We start from the raw sequence: 20,806 nt of genomic DNA, 5'->3' as shown, positions 1-20,806 counted from the left end.
CTGCACTAGGAGTCAGACTACCTATGTTTTGCAGAAGAAAACTGGACTCAATCGGAACTAAATGGTTGTTCAAAGACAGTATGCAGAGAAATATGGCAATTACCAGAACACGTTAGCATTTTACCGCTCAGTGGGAGAATCTATAATTAGCAAGTACAGCCTGGGAAAAAACGATGTACATACACACCGGAGCGATGCAGGCTCGTTATGTTCCTCAAGAAGCACAAAGACAGTGTTTCAGCTTTTACTTTAGCGGGACTAGCAGGCACCGAGTGCCGTAAAACACAGCGCTGGGGTGGCAAGAGCAAAGCCAGAGAGATCTATGCTACAAACATCAGGGTTCACACTACCGCCACCACCTCCCCAACCCAAACCAGAAGTATTTCAAACTCTTTTCTCCAGCAACTGCAGCACAGCAGAACAACTACATTTTGCCATTCTGGTCTGCTGCTCTGGAGGAACAGCATTTTTTTTACCCACCTTATGCAATTCTTCCACTAGGTATTTTTCCATACAGCAAATGGCATTTTAAGGACAAGTAAAGGCAACTTTGTGACAGACTAGCATTTTGTTCACACTCCACTTTAATATTTTATTGTAATTTTATCTGCGAATTGGCTTCCTCCCTAGCCCTATATAATGCTAAAGTGCATGGACCTTAATCACCGCCCAACTTTTATCAGGTAAGAAATTGTAAGTGTAAGAAAACACGTCTGCAACGTAATCACATGCACACTTATTCTTGTGCACGCACAGGGCAGTCATGTAGGCACCTGCATGAAAAACATGCATTTTTGTGCAGATCTGAAGGCCTAGGCTCGTAATTCCACAACATTCGAGTTTTGTAACAGGCAGATGAGTGGCTTCTCACGCCAGCTGCTGAGTAAATATTTCAGTACCACAGAGCTACATCAATGGCACTTTATTTGGAGGCTTGTGACGCCAGAACTGATGGTCTTCAGCTGTGTATTGGCTGGGGAACACTAAGCAGTGACCGCACAGCATTACACTAGAAATGAAGTTCCAAAGGCATCTTTTTCAGGCTTACCTAACTGACAAGGTTCAGTTGGAGATTGGCCTTGAGCAGAGAGGGTGTGCTCCAACTCAGCAGGGGTGGTGGAGGTTTTGGGTGGTAAGAACTGCCTAGTAAGCCTCTACGAAAGAAGGTATGGAGTCCCAAGTTGCACAAATCCTCCTGCAATACCACCAGAAGAGAAACTTATTCCCAAAAGAAGGGCAGGTGAACAAGCCTGCCTGATGGGAGATTAGCTAGGCACCTAGAGTACCAATATAGACATACAATAGGAGGATCGAAGCGTGAATTGAGAAATATGAGTATTCATGCTGACACAAGTGCTGACATAGGTAGTTTTGTTTCAGACAGGAAAGACATTTCTTTCAATTTTGGTCATTAATGTCTATCACAATGAGTGACTTATAACTGTAAGTAAGAGGTTGGGTGCAGGACAAGCCAATTTTATTACCCCTGGAGAAAGCCTCAAATGCTTTTTGCCACTGCTTCTAGACAGAAGTCTTACTAAAATTACGTATTATGAAACAGGAAACAAAATAATCAAAATACTTTCACACTTACCTGGATTATGATATATCTCCCCAACATACTCAAATGCAAAGAGAAGCTGAAGATCCGTTGGCTGAGAGTAATGAGCTATTGCAAGGCACACCTAGGAAAGAAACATTTATTACTGTTACTTACAGACATAAAATTTATTGCCCTTAATTATGACAGCATGAAATACGCAGAAGTTAAAAATCAGTCTTCTGATTTCTGTATTTTATTTGAGATGAGTGAATTATGTACTTAAATGTAGTTGCTGAAAGACCGTTACTGTAATCACAGTAGGTGAGTTCATAACCATCTATCAAGAACGATTAACTGACAAGGGTGGACTAAGTTTTTGCAAGACTGCAGCTGGCATCCCTAAACACGATGCTCTGCATCAACAGAGACAAGCAAGGACTTGGAGCTCTGTGCTGTGCCTGCTCACCCCCACCTAGAAGTAAGGAGGAGAACAGAAAAAGAAACACAACACACAGGTGGTGATCGCAGTACAGCAAAATTTCAGTTGTAATTAGTCTTTTGATAAATAATCCATTTTTGTAAAATAAAGAGTACTTATCAGCGTCACATAACAACAGAAGAAGGGCCATACTGAGGCAGTTCAGAAGGTCCAGCTCCTGACAGCGGCCAGCAATCAGTGCTCAGCAAAGGGGGCAAAACCAGAGCGAGTGTGCAATGAAATTTTACTAGGATATTTTACTAGGATATTTTTCACCAGTTGACAGTACAGGGACTTCCTGAATTCAAACCCGACGGCAGTATTCAACAGCACTTGACAAGTATTTCTTCTACAAAGTGTCAGCTGGGCCGAGAGTTTTTTGAAGTGCAACTTCCCTTTACAAAAGCCCTACTGGTTCTTCCCTGAAGTATCACATATAACCAAGAGTTTGTATTGAGTTAATTTTTTATCATCTTTTCCACCGATTCACCCCATGTAGGCATCAGGCTTACCAGTCTGTGCTATCAACAACTCTACCTTCAAAAATTTCTGCTCTTGGACAGGAAAACAAGAGGTTGCTCTCTGAAGACTTCCAGGACCTACATCAATCCTGCATCTCATTAACTTGTATTCCAAAATCATGAAGGGCATTGATGAAAATAAAGGAAAAGCAAATTGCTTGATAATAAAGAACAGCTTTGCCCCCCAAGTTACTTGGAAATAAGTAATTGTCATGTTAGTCACTTGCAGTTTGCCAGCTGAACGGCAGGCCAAGGATTCTCCATCCATCTTCGATTTCAACAGAAAGTGAGTTTTCAGGGTAGGTCCTTTTGCCAAGTGTGTGTGGGATTATTATACAGTTAATTAAACATGCCAGTAATCACCTTCTTCCCAATCCCCAGCTGATCTCCAGAACTGAAAGATCAGCCAGACTTTCTGAGGGTAGCAAGAAGTCAGTTTCATTACATTTTGACCTAGCGCTCTTGAGTTCTGTCGCAGATGACTGGACTTCATTCACAAAAGAAATCCAGCCGTAAGTCCAAATGCCTGCAAGTTTGCAGCAGGCTCCAGCGCCGCCTCTGACAACCCGATGCATTAATCAGGTTTAACCAGGCTGAGTCACAAGCCCTGCCCTGGGAAGGGAAATTCAGCCTGGATTTAAAAATAGATTAACTGGGGCCACAACAAGAGTCTTGCCTAGAGTCTGTGTATTCTTTGCAACAGTCTCAGGACCAGCATCACACAGGCAACTGCTTTTCTACCCATAAAAACTGTTCATCTTGGTAGAACCCTAAGATTATTAAAATTAAGAGTGCAGCACACGGTTTAGTATTAGATGCTAGATTTCAACACAGTATAGCTTTGCCAGCCTTTGTCTCTTTAAATGTGGATATTCACTACTAAATACAAAAGACTTGACAAAACCCCTAATATGTAAAAGAATCAAATTCAGGAAGAAAAAAACCTTTCAAGCAGAGATTGGCACTGTTATTCTCCAAATTTTAGGACTTGATTTGGAGTCTTTAGCTTTGCCTTCTTCCCTCAGTATCTGCTTCTTTCTTCTACTGAAAAGTACCTGCCTTATCTCTAAAGAAAATATGTAATGAAAAGGACATTATAGAACACAAAACCCTATCCTACATGTTCAGATACAGAAATTCCACGTGAGAAGTTTCTAATTAGGGACAAAGACAAAGTATAAGTTCACATGATTATCACCTAACGTTTTTCCTTTCCATTTTCTTCCTTCCCTTCAACTCTCCATGACTTTTTTATGACAACATGTTGATACAACTTACTTGACCGTTGGGCAGTTTTGGATATTATTTTTGAAAAACATTCTGTGCATCCAAGAAATTGCTTTTGTTAGTGAAGGGAAGTCTTATTGTCATAGACATAAAGGAGGAGTTGCACGGCACAGTTGGAAGAATACTTCTACTGGCAGCATTGCACCACTACAGAAAAACTTCAGAGCTCACTTATGCTAAATTCTGCATGGAGAAAGGCATTGTATGTGATACACGCGGCATTATGGAACCTTCACCATATTTTAATTTACTTTGGCTTTTGATGGGGACTTTCCTCATTAGCTGTAAAACCAGTAATGAATGTAGACTAACGAGTTGAAAATGTGTGTTTTTTTCACAAACACTCCCCAAGAAGAAAATTCCTATCGAGCCTTAGAAGAACAGCTGCTTTAACTTCTCTCCCCACACTTTCAGTTCCACAATGAAACTCCAAAAAAAAATGGAATACAGGACAGTCCAGGTGGGTGGGTGGGACAGACCCCCACCCCCCCACCCCCCGAAAAACCCAAGTGATAAAAGTGTCACTGGGAAATGGTCTAGCATGAATTTCCAAATGAGCGTTTGCAAGCTTATACCCAGGATTTGGTAAAACTTTAATAACCACCACGAAGTAACTGGAAGCCATGCACATTCTATTAAATCTTGTGATTGTAGTGTACAAATCAAAGCTGAAGCCACCAGCTATTCCATAATACCTGCCCACTTTAACAGACATGGCCTGTCATTCACAAGGAAACAAAATGGAAATCTGCGTACATACACATTTTGACTTCCATTTTTTTATGTAACTTCTCACTAACTAACAGAGCTACTCCTCATCTTCGTTCACAGGAGTGAGAGATGAAAGCCTTTTACTCTGCTGATCTGCTCTCAAGACTTGAGGATGAACTGCAAGACATTAAAAAAATTCCATTGTGCTGCCAAATAACACAACAGAAACACAGCAAAACCTATTTTTAAAAGCAGCGGCTGAAATCCCTGCCATTTACTTGCCACATTTGCGAAAGAGAGTACGTGTGTGCTGTGTTAAGGGGGGTAAACATGGGTGAGGGGAGCCAGCGAGCATTCAGCTCTGGTTCCCCAAGAAAATGAGACCACAGCTGTGGGTTTGATTCCAGCAGCTAAGAACAGACATGACTCGCAGCACCAGGTCCTGCAGGGGTGCAACACTCCACCTGCAGCTTACAACACAGGCCCAGCACCGACCTCTCTGCTATAAAAAAAAAAAAAAAAATTCTGCTACCACCTTCACTTTTACACTTTAGACAAATTTCACTCACTAAACAAATATTAAAGCCATAATCATTTTCAGTTTATTCCTTACTAAATCCATGTAGTAGTGTTATTGTCTGAAGGTTTCAAAAGACAAGCACATTCCATAGATCTCAGCAGATCATCACCATAAGCAGAAAGCTCTTAAATTGGAAGACAAACATGTTTTACAGGAAATGTTCTCATATCAAACTGAAAAATGTTTGGTATTCTTGCCAATTTTCAATTGTGTAAAGCTGAAGATATTTAGGCTTAGGCAAATAACAAGAGAATAGCCTGCTTGTTGGGAAGTTCATTTATTAAAAGCCGTAAACACAATGGCTCTAATTATTTCGTAGCACAAAGGCCATTTCCCTGTGTCAGTGTCCCCTGTTCAACCCCTGCCCGAGACAAATAAATATACGTTCAGGGCAAGCCCTCCTCTTCTTCAACAGGAATTTTACCAAGGACAAGAGCTTCAAAATATTGCTAATGCTCTCAGAAAAGAGTTTGGAACCGTCATATTTAAGGCGCACTAAGCTCTCACAGCCCTGCATTTCATCTCCTTGCCTGAGCCAGGCGGTCTGTCTCCAAGTCCCTGGGAGGGTACCATTCTCCCCTGCTACTGCAATTCCTGTTCCGAGTAGACACCTGTAGTACCAAGTTGTGCAACCAGGACCAAATCAAGTCCCACAGACAGAATTTGTTCATCTTCCTGGGCAGGAAGTCTTCTCCAGAAAACCAGCTTTCAGGTAGCAAGCCTTTCAGCCCTGACCATCACGCCCATTCTGCTCGCTGCCACACTGTGAATTGTCTAACGCAGAACTGCTTTTCTCCCTCTACAAGAATTCCCATACTCACTATATGTTTAAATTAAGTATTCTTAATCTGGTTTGAGTACGAGTAATCTACACAAAGAGGAAACAGTATAAGGATTTCAGAAGCTGAAGTAAACATTTTAGGTAGATGAATCCCTGTTTGTAGGAGAATGTGTTTGAATTCTAAGTACAGGTTTCCTAAGCCTTAAAAGAAATACCTTGCTGTTCTTTGAAACACCTTTAGATAAATTCACTTCTGAAAAAAAGTTTTCTTTACCCCCTCCAATCCCTCTCCAAGGACCATAAAGGTGACCAATTCTGCCATCTGTATAAACAATTAGAAAAAGGTAATACAGAAGGGGTTTGGGTTTGTTTGTTTGGGGGTTGTGGGGAAGCATTAGAAAAGGTCAGGATCGTTTGTCCTAAGCTGAGTTTCATATTATTCTTCATAACAATTAGGAAAAAATTGTTCCACTCCATCCCAAGTGTTATGACGTCTGAAAAGGCTAGTTTCGATTGCACAGGAAACAAGATTGAGATAAATAAATTTCCTTCTGTTTTCACTAAGCATGTGTTTCTCTCGTACGAAACTGCTCTCGTACTCGTTTAAAGAAGCTTCTTGAAGGAAAAGAAGCGAGGGAGTTCCAGAAGAGAAAGTGACGGAGAAAATGGAGATCTATTTAGGAAACAGGAGATTACAGGGTGTGTGCCATCGTGGTGCACTGCCAAGATTCGTACGTGTGGTGAGGCAACACGCTATCCATCATCTCACAATCATAAGAGCTAAAGCCTCACCTTTTCATATACTCTAATTTCTGAGTCTAATATCAAGTACTGTAGTGGCCAGAAATTAGCAGGTTTCAGTTTGACCGTTCATTGCAATTTTTGGATCAAAATCACTCCTTTTCCTTTAAGGAATGTGAAATGTTGCTTCTTTCACACTGCCTAACTTAAGACTTCCCCAATGTGCTTGCCCTTGCTTCCCCGTCGTCCGCTTCCTCCCACACCCATCTGGCTTTCCTTCCTTCGGAGACTCTATGGCTTTAGCCTAGAGACAAAACACGATTAAACTGCTAAACTGTGAGGAGTGCAAGTTTCCATTCTCTCTATTACTCCTTAAACTCTTAACTCCCAAATATCCATTAATAAAAATGAAGAAGAAAATATTTACTTGACTGAGTAATGTTGAGACAGTATTTTATTAGCATGTATTGGCTGCAACTGATGTTGAAGGTATTTTTTTAAACAGAATTGATTTTTAAGCTGCCTCATGCTAATTTACCCCCAAATAAAGTAATTCACCTCAAAATTCAATGTGTTCTTACAATTTCTTTCTGCTTAAAGGTAGAGAAAACCACCTCTGAATGTTCTACCAATATTACCCATGCATCACGTCTGTGATCAAGTCAGATTATCCACGTCTGGAGCTCGACGGCTTTCAAACTTGGATCCTCCTTTTCACACTTACTACCAAGAAGAGACTCAGAATTCTCTCTATTCCAGTAAAGCAGCTTAATTAGTAAGGATTATTCTCCCTCATGCCCTGTTCGGTAAACACAGACGCTTCCTCAGGAACAGCTCACGTTCTCTCTGCCGACGCCAATTCATGGAACTGAACGTAGTGGAGCACTTCCACTGCATCCAAGGAACTATGCAGGAAACAAATTACTGAACTGTATAAGGTTCGTATCTGCTCTCCTTGTAACTATTCCATACATTTAAAGTTCACTTTAAAATAGTAATTACCAAGTGTATTCTTTTTTATTTCTATAGCCATCGCTCTGAACAGAACATTTGCTGGTATCTGGCAACAAGTTACGAGACATTTCTACTCCTATAGTTTGAAGTGTGTATTTCAGTTGGCATTTTAACCTACCTGTGCTTTACTCATAGGACGATACTCCTCTGTATTACCAGGATGACATTTAGTTAGAAATCTCCCTGCTCCAGTTTGTAGAGCTGACTGTATTTATGTGAGGTTTGCTAAAGGAGCCGTTCATGGTTTCCCAAGCACCGACCTGCAGGTCTCTGGCTTCGCAGAACAGAGACTGCAATACCAACTGTGGCATCGCCTTCCCTTCTGCTTATTTTAAAAACAGTAAGTGAAAAAAACCTCGCTTGAAAATAATTGTCATAAAAACTTCAGACATGATTTTAATTAGACCTTGCACAATTCACCGATTCCAAGACATCCTGAGTTCTGAAGTTTTGCAATGTTAAGCACCCTAAAAAACCTCCGTAAAGCACAAAAGCATAATTTGTTCAATTCATTTTTGACACGGGAGGTCTTCATATCTAGCTCCAAAATGAGCAGAAGCAAATTTGTGAGGAAAAAAAGACAAAACTGACAATTCTTTTGATTTTTTTCCTCAGAGAGATTACTGGAGATTAGGCCCCTGGTTTAACAGGGAAGAGGAGAAGCTGGAGGGGGTCCAGTGGTGGGCTACCAAGATGACTATGGTCTTGCAGTACATCTTCTGAAGAAACCAGGCTCATTTAGCTGTGCACTGATGAGCCTGCAGGAAACCACTACCATGAAGGTAGCTACAGGCTCAGTCTTGCCAGGTGACACGATGGGCAGCAGCCAAAGTCTCATCTTGGGACATACAAGCTGGACATCTGCAAAAACATGCAGAACTGGAACAGGTTACCCACAGAGGGAGAAAGCTCTCCATCCCTGGAGGTTTTCAAGACACAACTGGACAAATCCACAGCTAACCTGATCTAATCCTGCCAACTCTGAAAAGGAAGGTGGACTAGGTGATCTCCACGGGCTCGTCCCATCAAGCACCACTGCCCCCACAGCCAGCTTGCTGCTGCACCGTTCCGTCAGTCCAAAGGCAATGCTAGCCCACTCCGGGAAGAGGAGCAGGAATTCCCTCACCAGAACTCAGCTATACTTTAAGTCTTGCTCCCCCCTACAACAGTCATGCACGCACCATTATTTCCCAGCAGACAGCTAACGGTGTTTTCAGGCACAAAGAGCTGGACGTAAATAGATATTGAAGAGGCCCTTCAAAGCTATAAGGAGGCCTGACCACCTTCCTTTGTTTTTAAATATCAGAACCACCTTGCCAATATGTACTACTTGAAGGGCAGGAACAGAAACCAGATAAAATCTTTCAAGAGCGTGGTGATAGCATGCCACTTAAATGCCAGCGAGAGCAAAATAACTCCACACAATATGCTGTGTGAGACCACACTAGTCATGTTCACCAGCATCCCAAAATAATTCCACCAAAATCCTGATAGAAGAAACCTGATCTCAGGACCTCACGGTTTTAGACATTTATATTTTAAGGCCAACAGAATGTTACTGTGGAAACATTAGGTTATGGGAACCTTATCTCCGTTCAGTGAAAGTGTGCTTCTCTGGTACACCCACACCAGGTTTCAGTAACCTACTTGATGCATCAAAGCTGCAACAGTAGCTGCACAGCTGATACAATTTGTACAAGTTTTCTTCCGCTCCTCTAGCCAGGACTTCTGGTATGTGACAATGGCAACTGGTACACTTTCGGGCACCCCCAGCAGCTGTACAGTGACACAGACCCAGACCCTGCATCTCCAGAACTAGCTGTTCCTGCTGTCCACAGAAACCACACTGCACCATGCAATTATGAATGCATAAAGCAAGCGCCTTCATAAACAGGTTTAGCTTTTTGCTCTTGCCTAAGTAAAGGCAGCACAAGTGTTAATGAGATGCTGAGTTCACGCTCCCTTCCCCCCTCCTCCAGGCTACTCACTCCTCTTAGCTGTGACAGCCAGTTACAAGCAGTTGCTATAAAGATAGTGCTGCGCCAAGGAGATTCCAGAGAAGCTATGGAAAGGGAACGGACGGCTGAAAGATTGCCAGATGTACGAGGATACAAACACAGAGGCAGCAGGCAGGGAGAGCTCGAGAAAAGCAGCAAGGGCAGAACAGCCAGCTTCATTACCGGGCTGCTCCTGGACCTCCACCAGAGGGTAAAAGGTGAGGAAGCGATGAGCTGGTTCACCAGCCGATAAATGCAAACAGACTTAGGTCTGGGCAGATGGGTCTTAGGACTTACAGGGTTAAGCTCAAACTTTATCCTAATGAGAAGGGGAATTCTTAAGCTCTGCGAGCAAACTGGGGCATTCCTTACAAAACAACCGCTGTGCCATGCCTGGCCACGGAACGGTGCCACGCAGGTCAGCGGAGCCGTAACTCTGAATAACTGAGGGCACAGATCCAGGACAAGGAAGCTGGTGAGTCAGTGCTGTACAGAGACCAACCATCTCTGCACAGCAGAAACCAGCTGGACCTTACCAGGCTAAAGAGCAATGTACGATTCTGTTGAGACTTAAGACAACAAGTGTTAAAACTGGGGAAGGAATGAAATTTCTAGGACAGAAGTAACTCCTCTTGTCAAGAAGCATGCGAGACTTTTCAAATAAATGTTGAGAAAGAGCACATCGTTCCATGTAGATCAGACACACTGGCTACTCCAAGAGCTCGCTGGAGAACTCACTACGTGAAGCAAATGTGAAGTGTATATATAAGACAGTATACTTTACCTATGGGTAAATAAAGCTCGTGACTTTCAGAATATGTATCAGTTACAAACATTTTCCATAAAAATGTAAACATCTGTTGTACAGCTGCAATGCCGTATTCTGATCCCATCTTTCAAAAGATTTGTTTCATAAATCAGTAATTTTTAAACATACAACAGATTTGACAAGAAATGCAGGTTTATCTTATATGAAAAGAAACAACATCATCTTAATTTTTTTTACTTAATAATTTTGTCTCTAAAATTCTAGCTAATTCTCCTCTAATGGAATGTGATTAATCTGCAATTCTTCCCTGCTAATTCTCTATCAAAACATAAAATAAAATGATTTATTAGCACAGCTGTTGCTACATGTAATGACTACAAGGCAAGATTCCATAAAAAGATAAAATACCTTTTTTGCACTTTCAGGACCTGCTTCATCAAAACGAAATCTGACAATACGGAAGTCTTTGCAATAAATTATTAATTCAGTTGGATTAAATTTAAGCTTTTGGTTGGGACCAAGGACCTTCTGCTTCCTCTTGGTGTCATTCACTGTAAAGAGAAGACAAAAGTTATGGGACTGTGTTTTACAAGTACACAACGCAAGACTGGCTCAAACGTCCACAGAAATGCTGCTAGCACCACTTTTTCATTTAATAGTATATCTTAACTGTTCAACTGAGTAGACAACCCACAGGTCCTCCTGTTCATCAACCTCCTTTCAAACACGTGGCTGAATTAATGTTTCCTGTATGCCCAGATTATTTTTGCCCATCAACAACTTCACAAACAAGGCATTAACATGCAGTATTCCCAAAAGCAATTCTTCCTCCCAGACAGTTAGTAGTGTACGCTGCAATCCCCTTCTGATGCACAGTAATTGGCATATATGCTGATTTTTTTTTTTTTTTTTTTAATGGATAAAAAGACTAATCTTAACTCCTTATTTCTTACATAAAACTCAAGAATGTAAGTACAGTCAATTGCCAGCTGGCCTAGACCCACAGAGACAGGCCGCGTCTCTCGGCCTATGTAGCTCCTTTTCAGAGAAAGTTAAGTTGCAAAAGGTAAGCGTCACAGAAGCCACAGAGATTTTATTTGTGGTAACTGATAGAAGTGGGGCACAGGGCTGAGTGACTAACTGACACAGCTGCCCGGTTGCAGGTATCTTCTGGTTAAACTTAGGTGCTTCCAGGGAACACGGGTGTTTCAGGGACACCTGCGGCTGTTGCCATTCAGTGTACCCGCCACTAAGAACCTCTGCTGCAGCACGGGTAACAACCCCCCCCAGCTCCTGATAGGAAAAGCTGATGTTTCACTAAATTTAGGGTGAACCTGCGTAACAGAAAAACAAAGAATAATCTCAAGTATGTGGCAGGAAATACTGCCCTCGCCCTCTGAAGAGCTTCAAACCGCAATGGAAAAGCTGAACAGAAGGGGTTCCTGGAGAACGTCTACCATTCTTCTAATGAAACCGCAGCTGTTCGTGCTACTTGACAGTTTGGGGAAACAAGAAAGTAGATTCATCTAGGATCTATCAGCCTTCAAGTTTTAAAATAAGTGCTATCTGTAGTCCTCTCCCACTTAGGAACAACACATCTCATGTGAGAGGACATAATTAATAGAACAATTATTCAAGGCTGGCTGGCTGGCTTCCCCCCCTGTTTAGCAGTATTTATTATATAAGCATTTGTATGAGATGTTAAATAAGTAGATTGCAAGACCCCATTTATAAATATCTCTCCACACAAAGCCGTAATTAACAGATTTGCAATATTGCTACTGTTTAGTCACTTCTACCTGGTATTTATGGAAAGGGGCAACAAATGTGGGCCAGTGCAAGACCATATAACAGGTCAACAGCACCTCTTTCTTTAAAAAAAAAAAAAAATCCTCATAATGTTCTTCTTCAGCTATACATTAATCTTTTCACAGTGATTACAACCAGCTCCCAGAGCGGAATGGATTACTGGATAAACTTTGGGCCCTGAAAACTTTTAAGTAATGATTTAAATTACCTACAGTCAGAAAACCAAGTACTTAACAGCCCATGCTGTGATCAAGGCTTGGAAAATTATCAGTTATAAGAAATTCTTCAATTACAAGATTAATTATTCTTAACGTTCTTCTTAACAAACAGGTCGGCCTCAAGTATCTATCAAAAACTGGTTCTTCAAAATAAGTATGTTATAGGTTACTTCTTCAGTTAAGACATCTATTGTTATTTGTAGATTTTTGTAGCCCACTAGCTACTAACTTGCTAAGAATTACGCAGGCTTGAAAACTCTAGCATTTACGCTGTCAGATATCCCAGCTATGAGTAAATTGTGTAAGTGAACTGCTTTTTGCAATCTCATGTATTTACACGGAAGAGGTTCAGATGCTTGCACACAAAAAAGTCGCTAACAAAATTCTGCGCTGTAAGAACTGGTGCCTATCCTGGGACACCTGGTGCTTCAGTACTGTAGTTAAATGTAAAAATCAATATAAAGACCCAACTAAGTACATCTCCTGCACGGCACCACAAGTTTTATTTAGCTTTTAATGCTTTTATCCTAATCTTAAACCAAATTCTTCAAATCATAGAAGATTAATGACATAAAACCTGAAGCGTCAACAATCGTGCACATCACAAGCAGTTAACAGTTTAGAAGTGAGTAACTGTAAAGCCTGTCACTCGTTACACTTAACTATTTTGGACATACCTGTGACTATCTGCTCAATGCATGTTAGCGGGACATCATGCTCACCAAGGAGGAGGTTTTTGTAATGGAATTTCTGAAACACATGAACTCAGAGCCATTAATTGCAGTTCTGCAGTTCGCAACCAGATATAGAGAACAACTTTGAAGAAATGTTGATGATAAAAATCAGGCATGCCTAGACTTTTTCTGACATGTGGCACCCTGGCCTACTCACAAGCAATTTGAGGCTGCGGAAACAGTTCTCTTGTGCTTGTGAATTGCACAGCAAACAGTTTAGAAACCTGCACAGAGGATGCAAAATAACCCCAGTACTTGCACTGAATTTACTAGCCTCAAAAATTGCTGGTAGAAATTCAATACAATCTGAAGTATAATATATATATATATATTACATAAAAAGTCTCCAACTATTACTGTAATCATAGAACAAAAAAAAAATACTAATTCAGCTTTTAGAAATGAGTTTTGAAAATTACTTCATGTCAAAAAATTAATTTTTTGAAGTAGCTGTGGTCAAACTTACTAACCATTATTGAATAAGCATCTGCCTACTTTCAGAGCTTCATGCATGCCTAGTTAATGGTGTGCTTCTTTTAAAAGCCCAAAATGAATGTGAAAACTCTATTGAAAATAAAATACGGCTCACAAATTTGGTTTTCAAACAGTCCTGTATGCTGTGCTGTTCAAAAACTGATCGAGGTTTTGAATGTCACATGTTCTGCTTTGACAAAGGCTTATTTTCTCCCCTTTTCTTGTTGCTTCATCTATAATGAAAACTCATTTCATGGTTCCATTGTCCTCCATTAGTAATGCCAATAAAACTTGGATGCATTAAAGGCTTTGCTAATCTGACGCTTGCCTAGTCAAAGGAACATTTGCAATTATCATCTTCAAGGAGAAATATGTTTTTATATGATTCCTGCTTTGCCTTTTGCAAAACCACTTCCCAATGAAGCCTCGATAAAAAAGAGATAAATAGAGCTGGCTGTACTTCCATACCAAACTGGCTCTGTTCCGATATTCTCAATGAAGGGATGGAATAGCAACACATTCAGAAGAGGACAGTGGAACTTCACCATTTAGCCTGCTTTGTTTTAGAAGGCATCACATCAGATATGAGACAGATTCACTACATTTAATTAAATCCATTTTACCTATCACATTTATTGTCATGATACAGCAACGTGAGTTAATAACAAACCTGTAGTGGCATTGGGTCATCCGTAATAAAGGAAATCTTGAAGTTAGTGCAAACCAGTTTGCCCCACAGGTCATATTGACTTGTATCTGTTGCCATGCATTTTCTTACAAAATTTACTTCATTGACCACAATTTCACCTAAAACAGAAAAGGGAAGGGGAAAAGAGAAACCTATATAAATCTTGTATGTGCAGCGATCCTAAGTCTGTAGTACCAAGAAACCCTTAACTCTTTACCTGTTTACCTCTTCTGGGTAAACCTGGAGTTTAAGTAAACATCACTCCAGGGGAAAAAAGAAAACTGCCATTCCAAAATAGGCAATGCTGTGCAGTAGTAAAAGCAAAACAACCCAACAAAAAAAACCAAACCACCCAACAACCAACCACACACCACTCTCCTTATACCCAGAGATCAAAATCTGCAAATCTTCACTAGGAGAAAGTCATTGGTTTGGACAACAGTGTCCTTTAAACAGAGGCATATGTTTATGTACTTCAGCTAGCATTGATTTTTAAAACTGAAATTAACTGGCTATTGTTAAGTACTTTAGAGAGTTTTATGAACTTCATGAATTCAGAATCATCAGTCCACACCTAGTTTTGCATTTATAAACAGATTTTCAGGTGATTTCATAAAAATGAAACCAGAACACAAACACATTAAACATTCCTCGCCATTTCAAAGTTTCTACTGCAACCATCTAATGAAGGAGACCAATAATTTCCTTTTGTAAAACAAAATTTAAATGAAGAAGAAAAAAATTACGCTAAGTCATCTGGGATAAGCTACGAAGTGAAAAAGCATACAGCCAAATGAGACTGAGGACCAATTAAGAAGAAAATCACTATATGTAACGTTACTGTTCAGTTGCACAACAGAGGTTTCTGAAAACTCAACAGTAATTTCATTTTTCCTTCAGGAAAGGAACTTGGTCATTTATTTTGCTCCTGTATTGGGCTTTTGCTTCTGTCACAATCAACCACCTCCTGCTACTGCTATCTACCATAAAGAGCGCGGGAATGGGAGTATACCAGCTATAGATTTTTGTTTAAAAAAAGACTAAGGACTAAAGATTGCTAAAGCCTAATTTGCTCGTAATAGGTGGGGCATATTTAGTCCCCGTTGCCCAAAATGTCATCTCAGCTTGTCCTACGCTTTGCAAGAAACCAGTCAGTTCTTTGGGTGGCTAGAGCGGCAGTAAGCAGCTATCTGCATGCCCAACGAGCACGGCCAGAGCTTTGGATAAACCTCCCATCTGTCTCCTGATCTACAGAAGGTATTCTCAGGTAGTTATCACTGTGCCCAAGTAACCACACATCCAAAGAACTGTCTTTAGCACACCAAACGTGAGCAGAACAAAACCTTTTGCCAGTCTTGAGACGCAGCCTCTGCCCAGGCTGCTCACCCTGAGCTATTCCGCTGAGCTGCCCTTCCAGCTCTCTGGCCCCCAGTGTCATCAGGCACCAGCCTGGACATCCCTAAGGGTAGCAGCAGAGCCCCTGCTTTCAGTTCAGCTGTAATAAACAGCTACAACCATGTCTTGGGCTAGCTCTGTAGCCTTGAGCTGGCAGAATTATGTTCAGTATTCTGGGACTGTTTGACGACGTAAGGGGACAAGTTTCATTGACCTGCAATTATCATATACATGCATGAACTATACCAGAAGCAGCAAAGAGTTGTGAAAATGCTCTATAGACAGAGGCACTGGAGCCCTGAAGTCTTTTCTCTATCATTACTGAAATCATTACTGAACTGTGGTTAAATAAGCTTTCGATTCTGAGGGGAAAAAAAAAAATATGTATCTGACTCTTGACAGCTTCAGTACAAATAGTTAAAAGTTCAGCCAAGTCCACAGCAACTGAAAACAATGTCTTATAATGGGGTACACGAGAATGACAAGCCCTACTTCTGATAAACACTGTAATGAAAATGTTTTCATACTTTTAACAGAGTCTGGCCAGCATTTTTTCTAATAAACTATTTACTTAAATAACTGCAAAAGCCCAAACTGTATATTAAAGCAATTAATTCTCACAGCTGGTGTTAATCTTCAACCATTCAGTGTTGAGTTCTCAGCCACAGTCCCTGTGAAGCTTCCCCTCTCCAGTCAGTTGTTCCAGACCTACCTAACAGTTGTTATTCTTCCCACTCTCAGCACCTCCAGTGGATCCCTGCATTTCTAATAAAAAGATACAGAGAGCCCAATACACCATGAAGTGCAACTTCCATAGGTATTTTTTCTCCATAGAACATTCTCTTATCTGTTAACAAGCGTAGTATTTTTTAGTATCACACAGGAGACACTCTTGCTAAAAGCACAAATTACTATTACCAAACTATTTCAGTACTTCACATCTCTGATGCTACAAAACAGCAGAGAAATAAGAGATCCATGCAAACTTCTTCAATTTGAACCTACTACAGTTTAAACATGCCTGCACCATCATTCTCTTTACCAAAGCCTGTCCTTTTTACATCCTTCCTCCATTCTTCATAGTAAGTGTGGCTACACTAGAACATGTTAATACTAATCCTACTTCAGGGCATCTTCATTTATTCTCATTTCATCCAACATAAATACATCCTGGATTTTTTGCTCTAGCTACTCCTTTGTACTCACGTTTACAGCCCTAACACAGAACTGTCAGTTTTGAACCTGACTGTTATAATATGGCAAGACAGAGTGTGCATACCAATTCCAGCTGAAGGGTTTAAACATTTACAACGAAGCACGAGAAAGTCTGCAATGCAAATTTAATAGATGCAGTTTTCAAAAGCCAAACCCAACCTTTTTTTTTTTTTTTCTTAAAATGCAGGTTTGGAATTTTATACTAACCTGGCTTTTATCCTTCGTTTGGACATCCATAGTGAGCAATATAAAAAGGTGCAAACCTTCCAAACTTAACTCAAATTTAGGAAAGTAGATAAACAACATAAGTAGTATGTGCTGGTCTTGCACAATGAACCCTTCTTGTATTTGTAGTTTACTAGGTGATTTTTCTATACCGGTGTCAACAACAGAGCTATTCAGAGATATTACACTGCACTTTTTTACAATGTAGCTGCTGCTTTTTTCCAGTAAACAGTCACAAGCTGTTCCAGACACAGAACAGCAGTCAACACTTCCATGTGACTCCAACACTCAAAGAACGATCTCAAGAGACAAGAGCAGTTTGTTTAAACTCTGACAGGAAACCAGAAGAAAAATTCCAGGTTGCCACCCTTACATATAAAGCCTAATCAGCTTTAACAAAAATATTTCTACAATGAATACATGAATCACAAAAATAACACCAGAGACTGGAGGATACATCTAGCTAATACACCTTCCACTTAACACAGCCTCAGAAACTGTTAAACCTCAGCAAGACCCTGCTAAATTTCACAAAAGCACATGCACTTTGACTGTTTCTTTGGATGCTGACAGAATTCATGTTACGGATCTGGCCCACCATAGGGCATAACCCACTGCAATCCAAATAACATCCGGAAGCAGCACGGGCACGCACGGGAACCGGGCACAGGAGAGGCAGGACTGGAAATGCTGCGCTCATCAAAGAGCAGAGCAAGTGATCAATAGGTACCACAGCCGGTGTGCAACTACATCGATTCTGTCTCCCCAGCCTGCAAGTCATAACCCAGGCTGGTCAATTTATTTCTGCAGACTCTGAAAACGCAATTCCTGATCGATAACATCCTAAAAATAAAGCATGTTCTGCACCATTTTGCCTACTGCTGAGCAATATTTTTGTCATTTTTTGTGCCGTACCCCCCAGGACCAAGTTTAAATTTTTTATCTTATGAAGGCAATAATTTGTAACTTACTATCAGGAACTGTGGATCTAATAATCTGCATACACACGGATCACAAAAATAGATTAAAAAAAAATCTTAGTTACTTTGTGTCAGTTTTATCACTATGTGTTATCAATAACAGGGCAATCAGTAAGTAAACTTGATAGATCTGAAAAAAATAAGCAAGAACTGCCAGAATTAGCACTGCATTAGAACTTGTAATTGGAAATTTCCATAAGGGTCTGGATTCTTTATAGCAGTAGGAGACACACAGATAATCCTCTTTCACCTATATAGCCAGTTCTCATGTTTGCTATTTTTGGCTTCTGTATTATCTTAGCTTAAAATTCAAGAAACATGCCAACAAAGAAGAGACCTCGAGTAATTTCCAGGTTTTCAGTTGCTCTCTGAAACAGTTGCCAAACACTTCCATCCCAGAGTTTCTAGCACAATTTTGCTACCTATGAATACAGAAGGAATATAACAGAACAGCATTATCTCAAAGCCTTAGTTTTCAGGGAAGAAAGCTGATCGCATATACATGCATGTTAAAATGATAATAAACAATATTTCTAGCAAGTTAGGAGCCTGATAGTTGCTAGAGGCAACAAATGGCTGAAATCAGACTTCATAAATGCATAATGCAAATCCTGCAGGCTCAAGAAGTTTGTAGGTACCTTACATATCACTAAGGGAACTTCTTCGATACTGTATTAGAAGCATAAGAATATATTTACTAGAATAAATTTCCTCACTGAGCATTGAAGTTCTAAATCAAAATCCGAGTATGTTTAGTGTACATTCAAGGTGTAACAGACATCAGGACAGCAGAGGATATTAAGTATGTCATGCAGTCATATAATTCCTGCCTAAATTCATAAAAACGAAGCACCTGAATACACTCAGGAAACCAAAGCCCGGTTCCTCATTTATAATGCTGATCGTGATTATACCCAATTAAGAGAACAGAAAACCAGCTTCTTTATGTGAAAAGTTAGTCTAAAAAGTTCACAATAGAAGAGCTAAAATTAATTCAAGTAGCCATTTAACCACTAAAAATGCACATTAATGAGTTCACTTGTATTTAGAAAGATCTAAGTCTAAAACTGCTGCAAAATGACTGGGAAAAAAAATTAACTTCCGTAAATATCTGAGTAAGAATTTCCAATAAAATCTTCATTAATAAGTAAGTAAAATCCAGAACATCTTCACCCATTGAGCTGCCTTTTCTTAGCTGTTCTCTTGCAAAAAGAATACCAAAATTGTATGAGTTTATTAGTATGCACCAACCATTTAGATGTAAATGTCTCTAATCCACTTCTAAATGAATCTTCTGTTCAGTGTGCTCAGCCACTTCCAAACTTGAGAAAAAAGTATCTGTAAGCTCATGAAATAATTGTCTTTTATCTCTTTCCTGATTTTCATGAGCTCTTACAATGTATTTAAGGTATGTGAAGACAAAAAAAGCTGCACATGGTTGTAGATACCACCCATGTCCGTCCCCCCACGAGTATTTTCCAATACTTTCACAATTAGTTAAAAAATAAGACTACATTTCATTTTCTGTACATCTGCAGAAAGCAAAGAAATAAAACAAAGTTAAAAAGTTGTGTCAAAAGGACAGCTCAAAACAGAGATTACTGTGAATGAAAAACAATTTGGACATGTTCTATCTGCATTAATTTTTAATAGGAGGGCCCTGGATTTTTGTCAAACTAACCACTGCTTAGAGAGGGGTGCGTTTTAAATGCACACCACTGAAAGAGCCTGCTTTGCCGATCTGATTGGAAAAAATGTTATTAAAATATCACACATGAATATGGTGCAGTTTCTCTAGTTTGATAACCATCAGAAAAAGAGCATGACAAGAGCTTAGCTCCATTTTAGAAATGCTCAGTAAGGGAAAAAGCAGAAAAAAAAAAAGAAAAAAAAAAAAAAAAAGAGTACAGACTTCTTGATAAAAGTCTTCAAAGAACAACTATTCTTTTCTCACGCACAACAAGATTAAAACCAGTATTTGTCCAATAATGGCTAATCTTCGTGAACCCTGTGAAAGAAACTGACGGCAGGAGGCAGCTGAAAAGATAACTGCTTTTCCGTGCTAGGATGGGATGCTCTGCAAAAGCCTCCCCCACACCCCAGAAACACAGGGAGGGATACAGGAGCGTAGAGCAGGCAACCAACAGTTCACACAGCAAGAAGGGAACATGGATCATAAGCAAGGCTCTCATTACCAACTAGATCCAAAAAAAGTATTGCAGTAAATTAAAAAGCTCATCATGCTTACAGAGTTGCTTTAATCCAGCAACTTTTATTCCCCCTAAAATGAAAGTTTCTCCTATTTTTGAATGGGAAACAAAGTTTTGTATTCCACATTCATTCCCACCTCAACCCCTGTGCTGGCACTGCCATTTGTAAAAGACTTTGTTAGTCACGTCAGAGAATTGATCCCGTTGAAAATAATTCTAACCACGTATTTTTCTTCCTTTTTTGACAGTCCTGATTTCATCAGAATTAGCTCTCTGATCCAGCCTGTTCTTCACTTGCACAAGAAAGTGTCAGCAGCAAGTAGCTAATAGGAACACACACCTGTGGTGAGAAAAATGGAATCAACAGCTCCTCTTGGCATCAGTAGGTATTTTTAGGCCAACTAAAATAACCCTATAACCACCACTTCCCCCCCCC

General features: G+C 40.1%; 1 protein-coding gene across 1 annotated transcript in view; it reads right to left on the bottom strand.

Annotated features, from left to right (window-relative positions):
- MTMR10 (myotubularin related protein 10) overlaps positions 1 to 20,806 on the bottom strand; it is a 41,510-nt gene that overhangs the window by 12,254 nt on the left and 8,450 nt on the right. Inside the window, exons 3-6 of the mRNA XM_056346224.1 lie at positions 14,328 to 14,464; positions 13,127 to 13,199; positions 10,831 to 10,973; positions 1,595 to 1,685 (exon numbers count right to left, since the gene is read on the bottom strand). Coding sequence (XP_056202199.1) covers positions 1,595 to 1,685; positions 10,831 to 10,973; positions 13,127 to 13,199; positions 14,328 to 14,464 — 444 coding nt within the window. The remainder of the gene's footprint in view (positions 1 to 1,594; positions 1,686 to 10,830; positions 10,974 to 13,126; positions 13,200 to 14,327; positions 14,465 to 20,806) is intronic.

This window comes from Falco biarmicus, chromosome 7 (genome assembly GCF_023638135.1).
Source record: "Falco biarmicus isolate bFalBia1 chromosome 7, bFalBia1.pri, whole genome shotgun sequence".
In the NCBI taxonomy this organism is placed as follows: Eukaryota; Metazoa; Chordata; class Aves; order Falconiformes; family Falconidae; genus Falco; species Falco biarmicus.
Note: the sequence above shows the minus strand (reverse complement) of the source record. Positions and strands in the feature narration are given on the sequence as shown.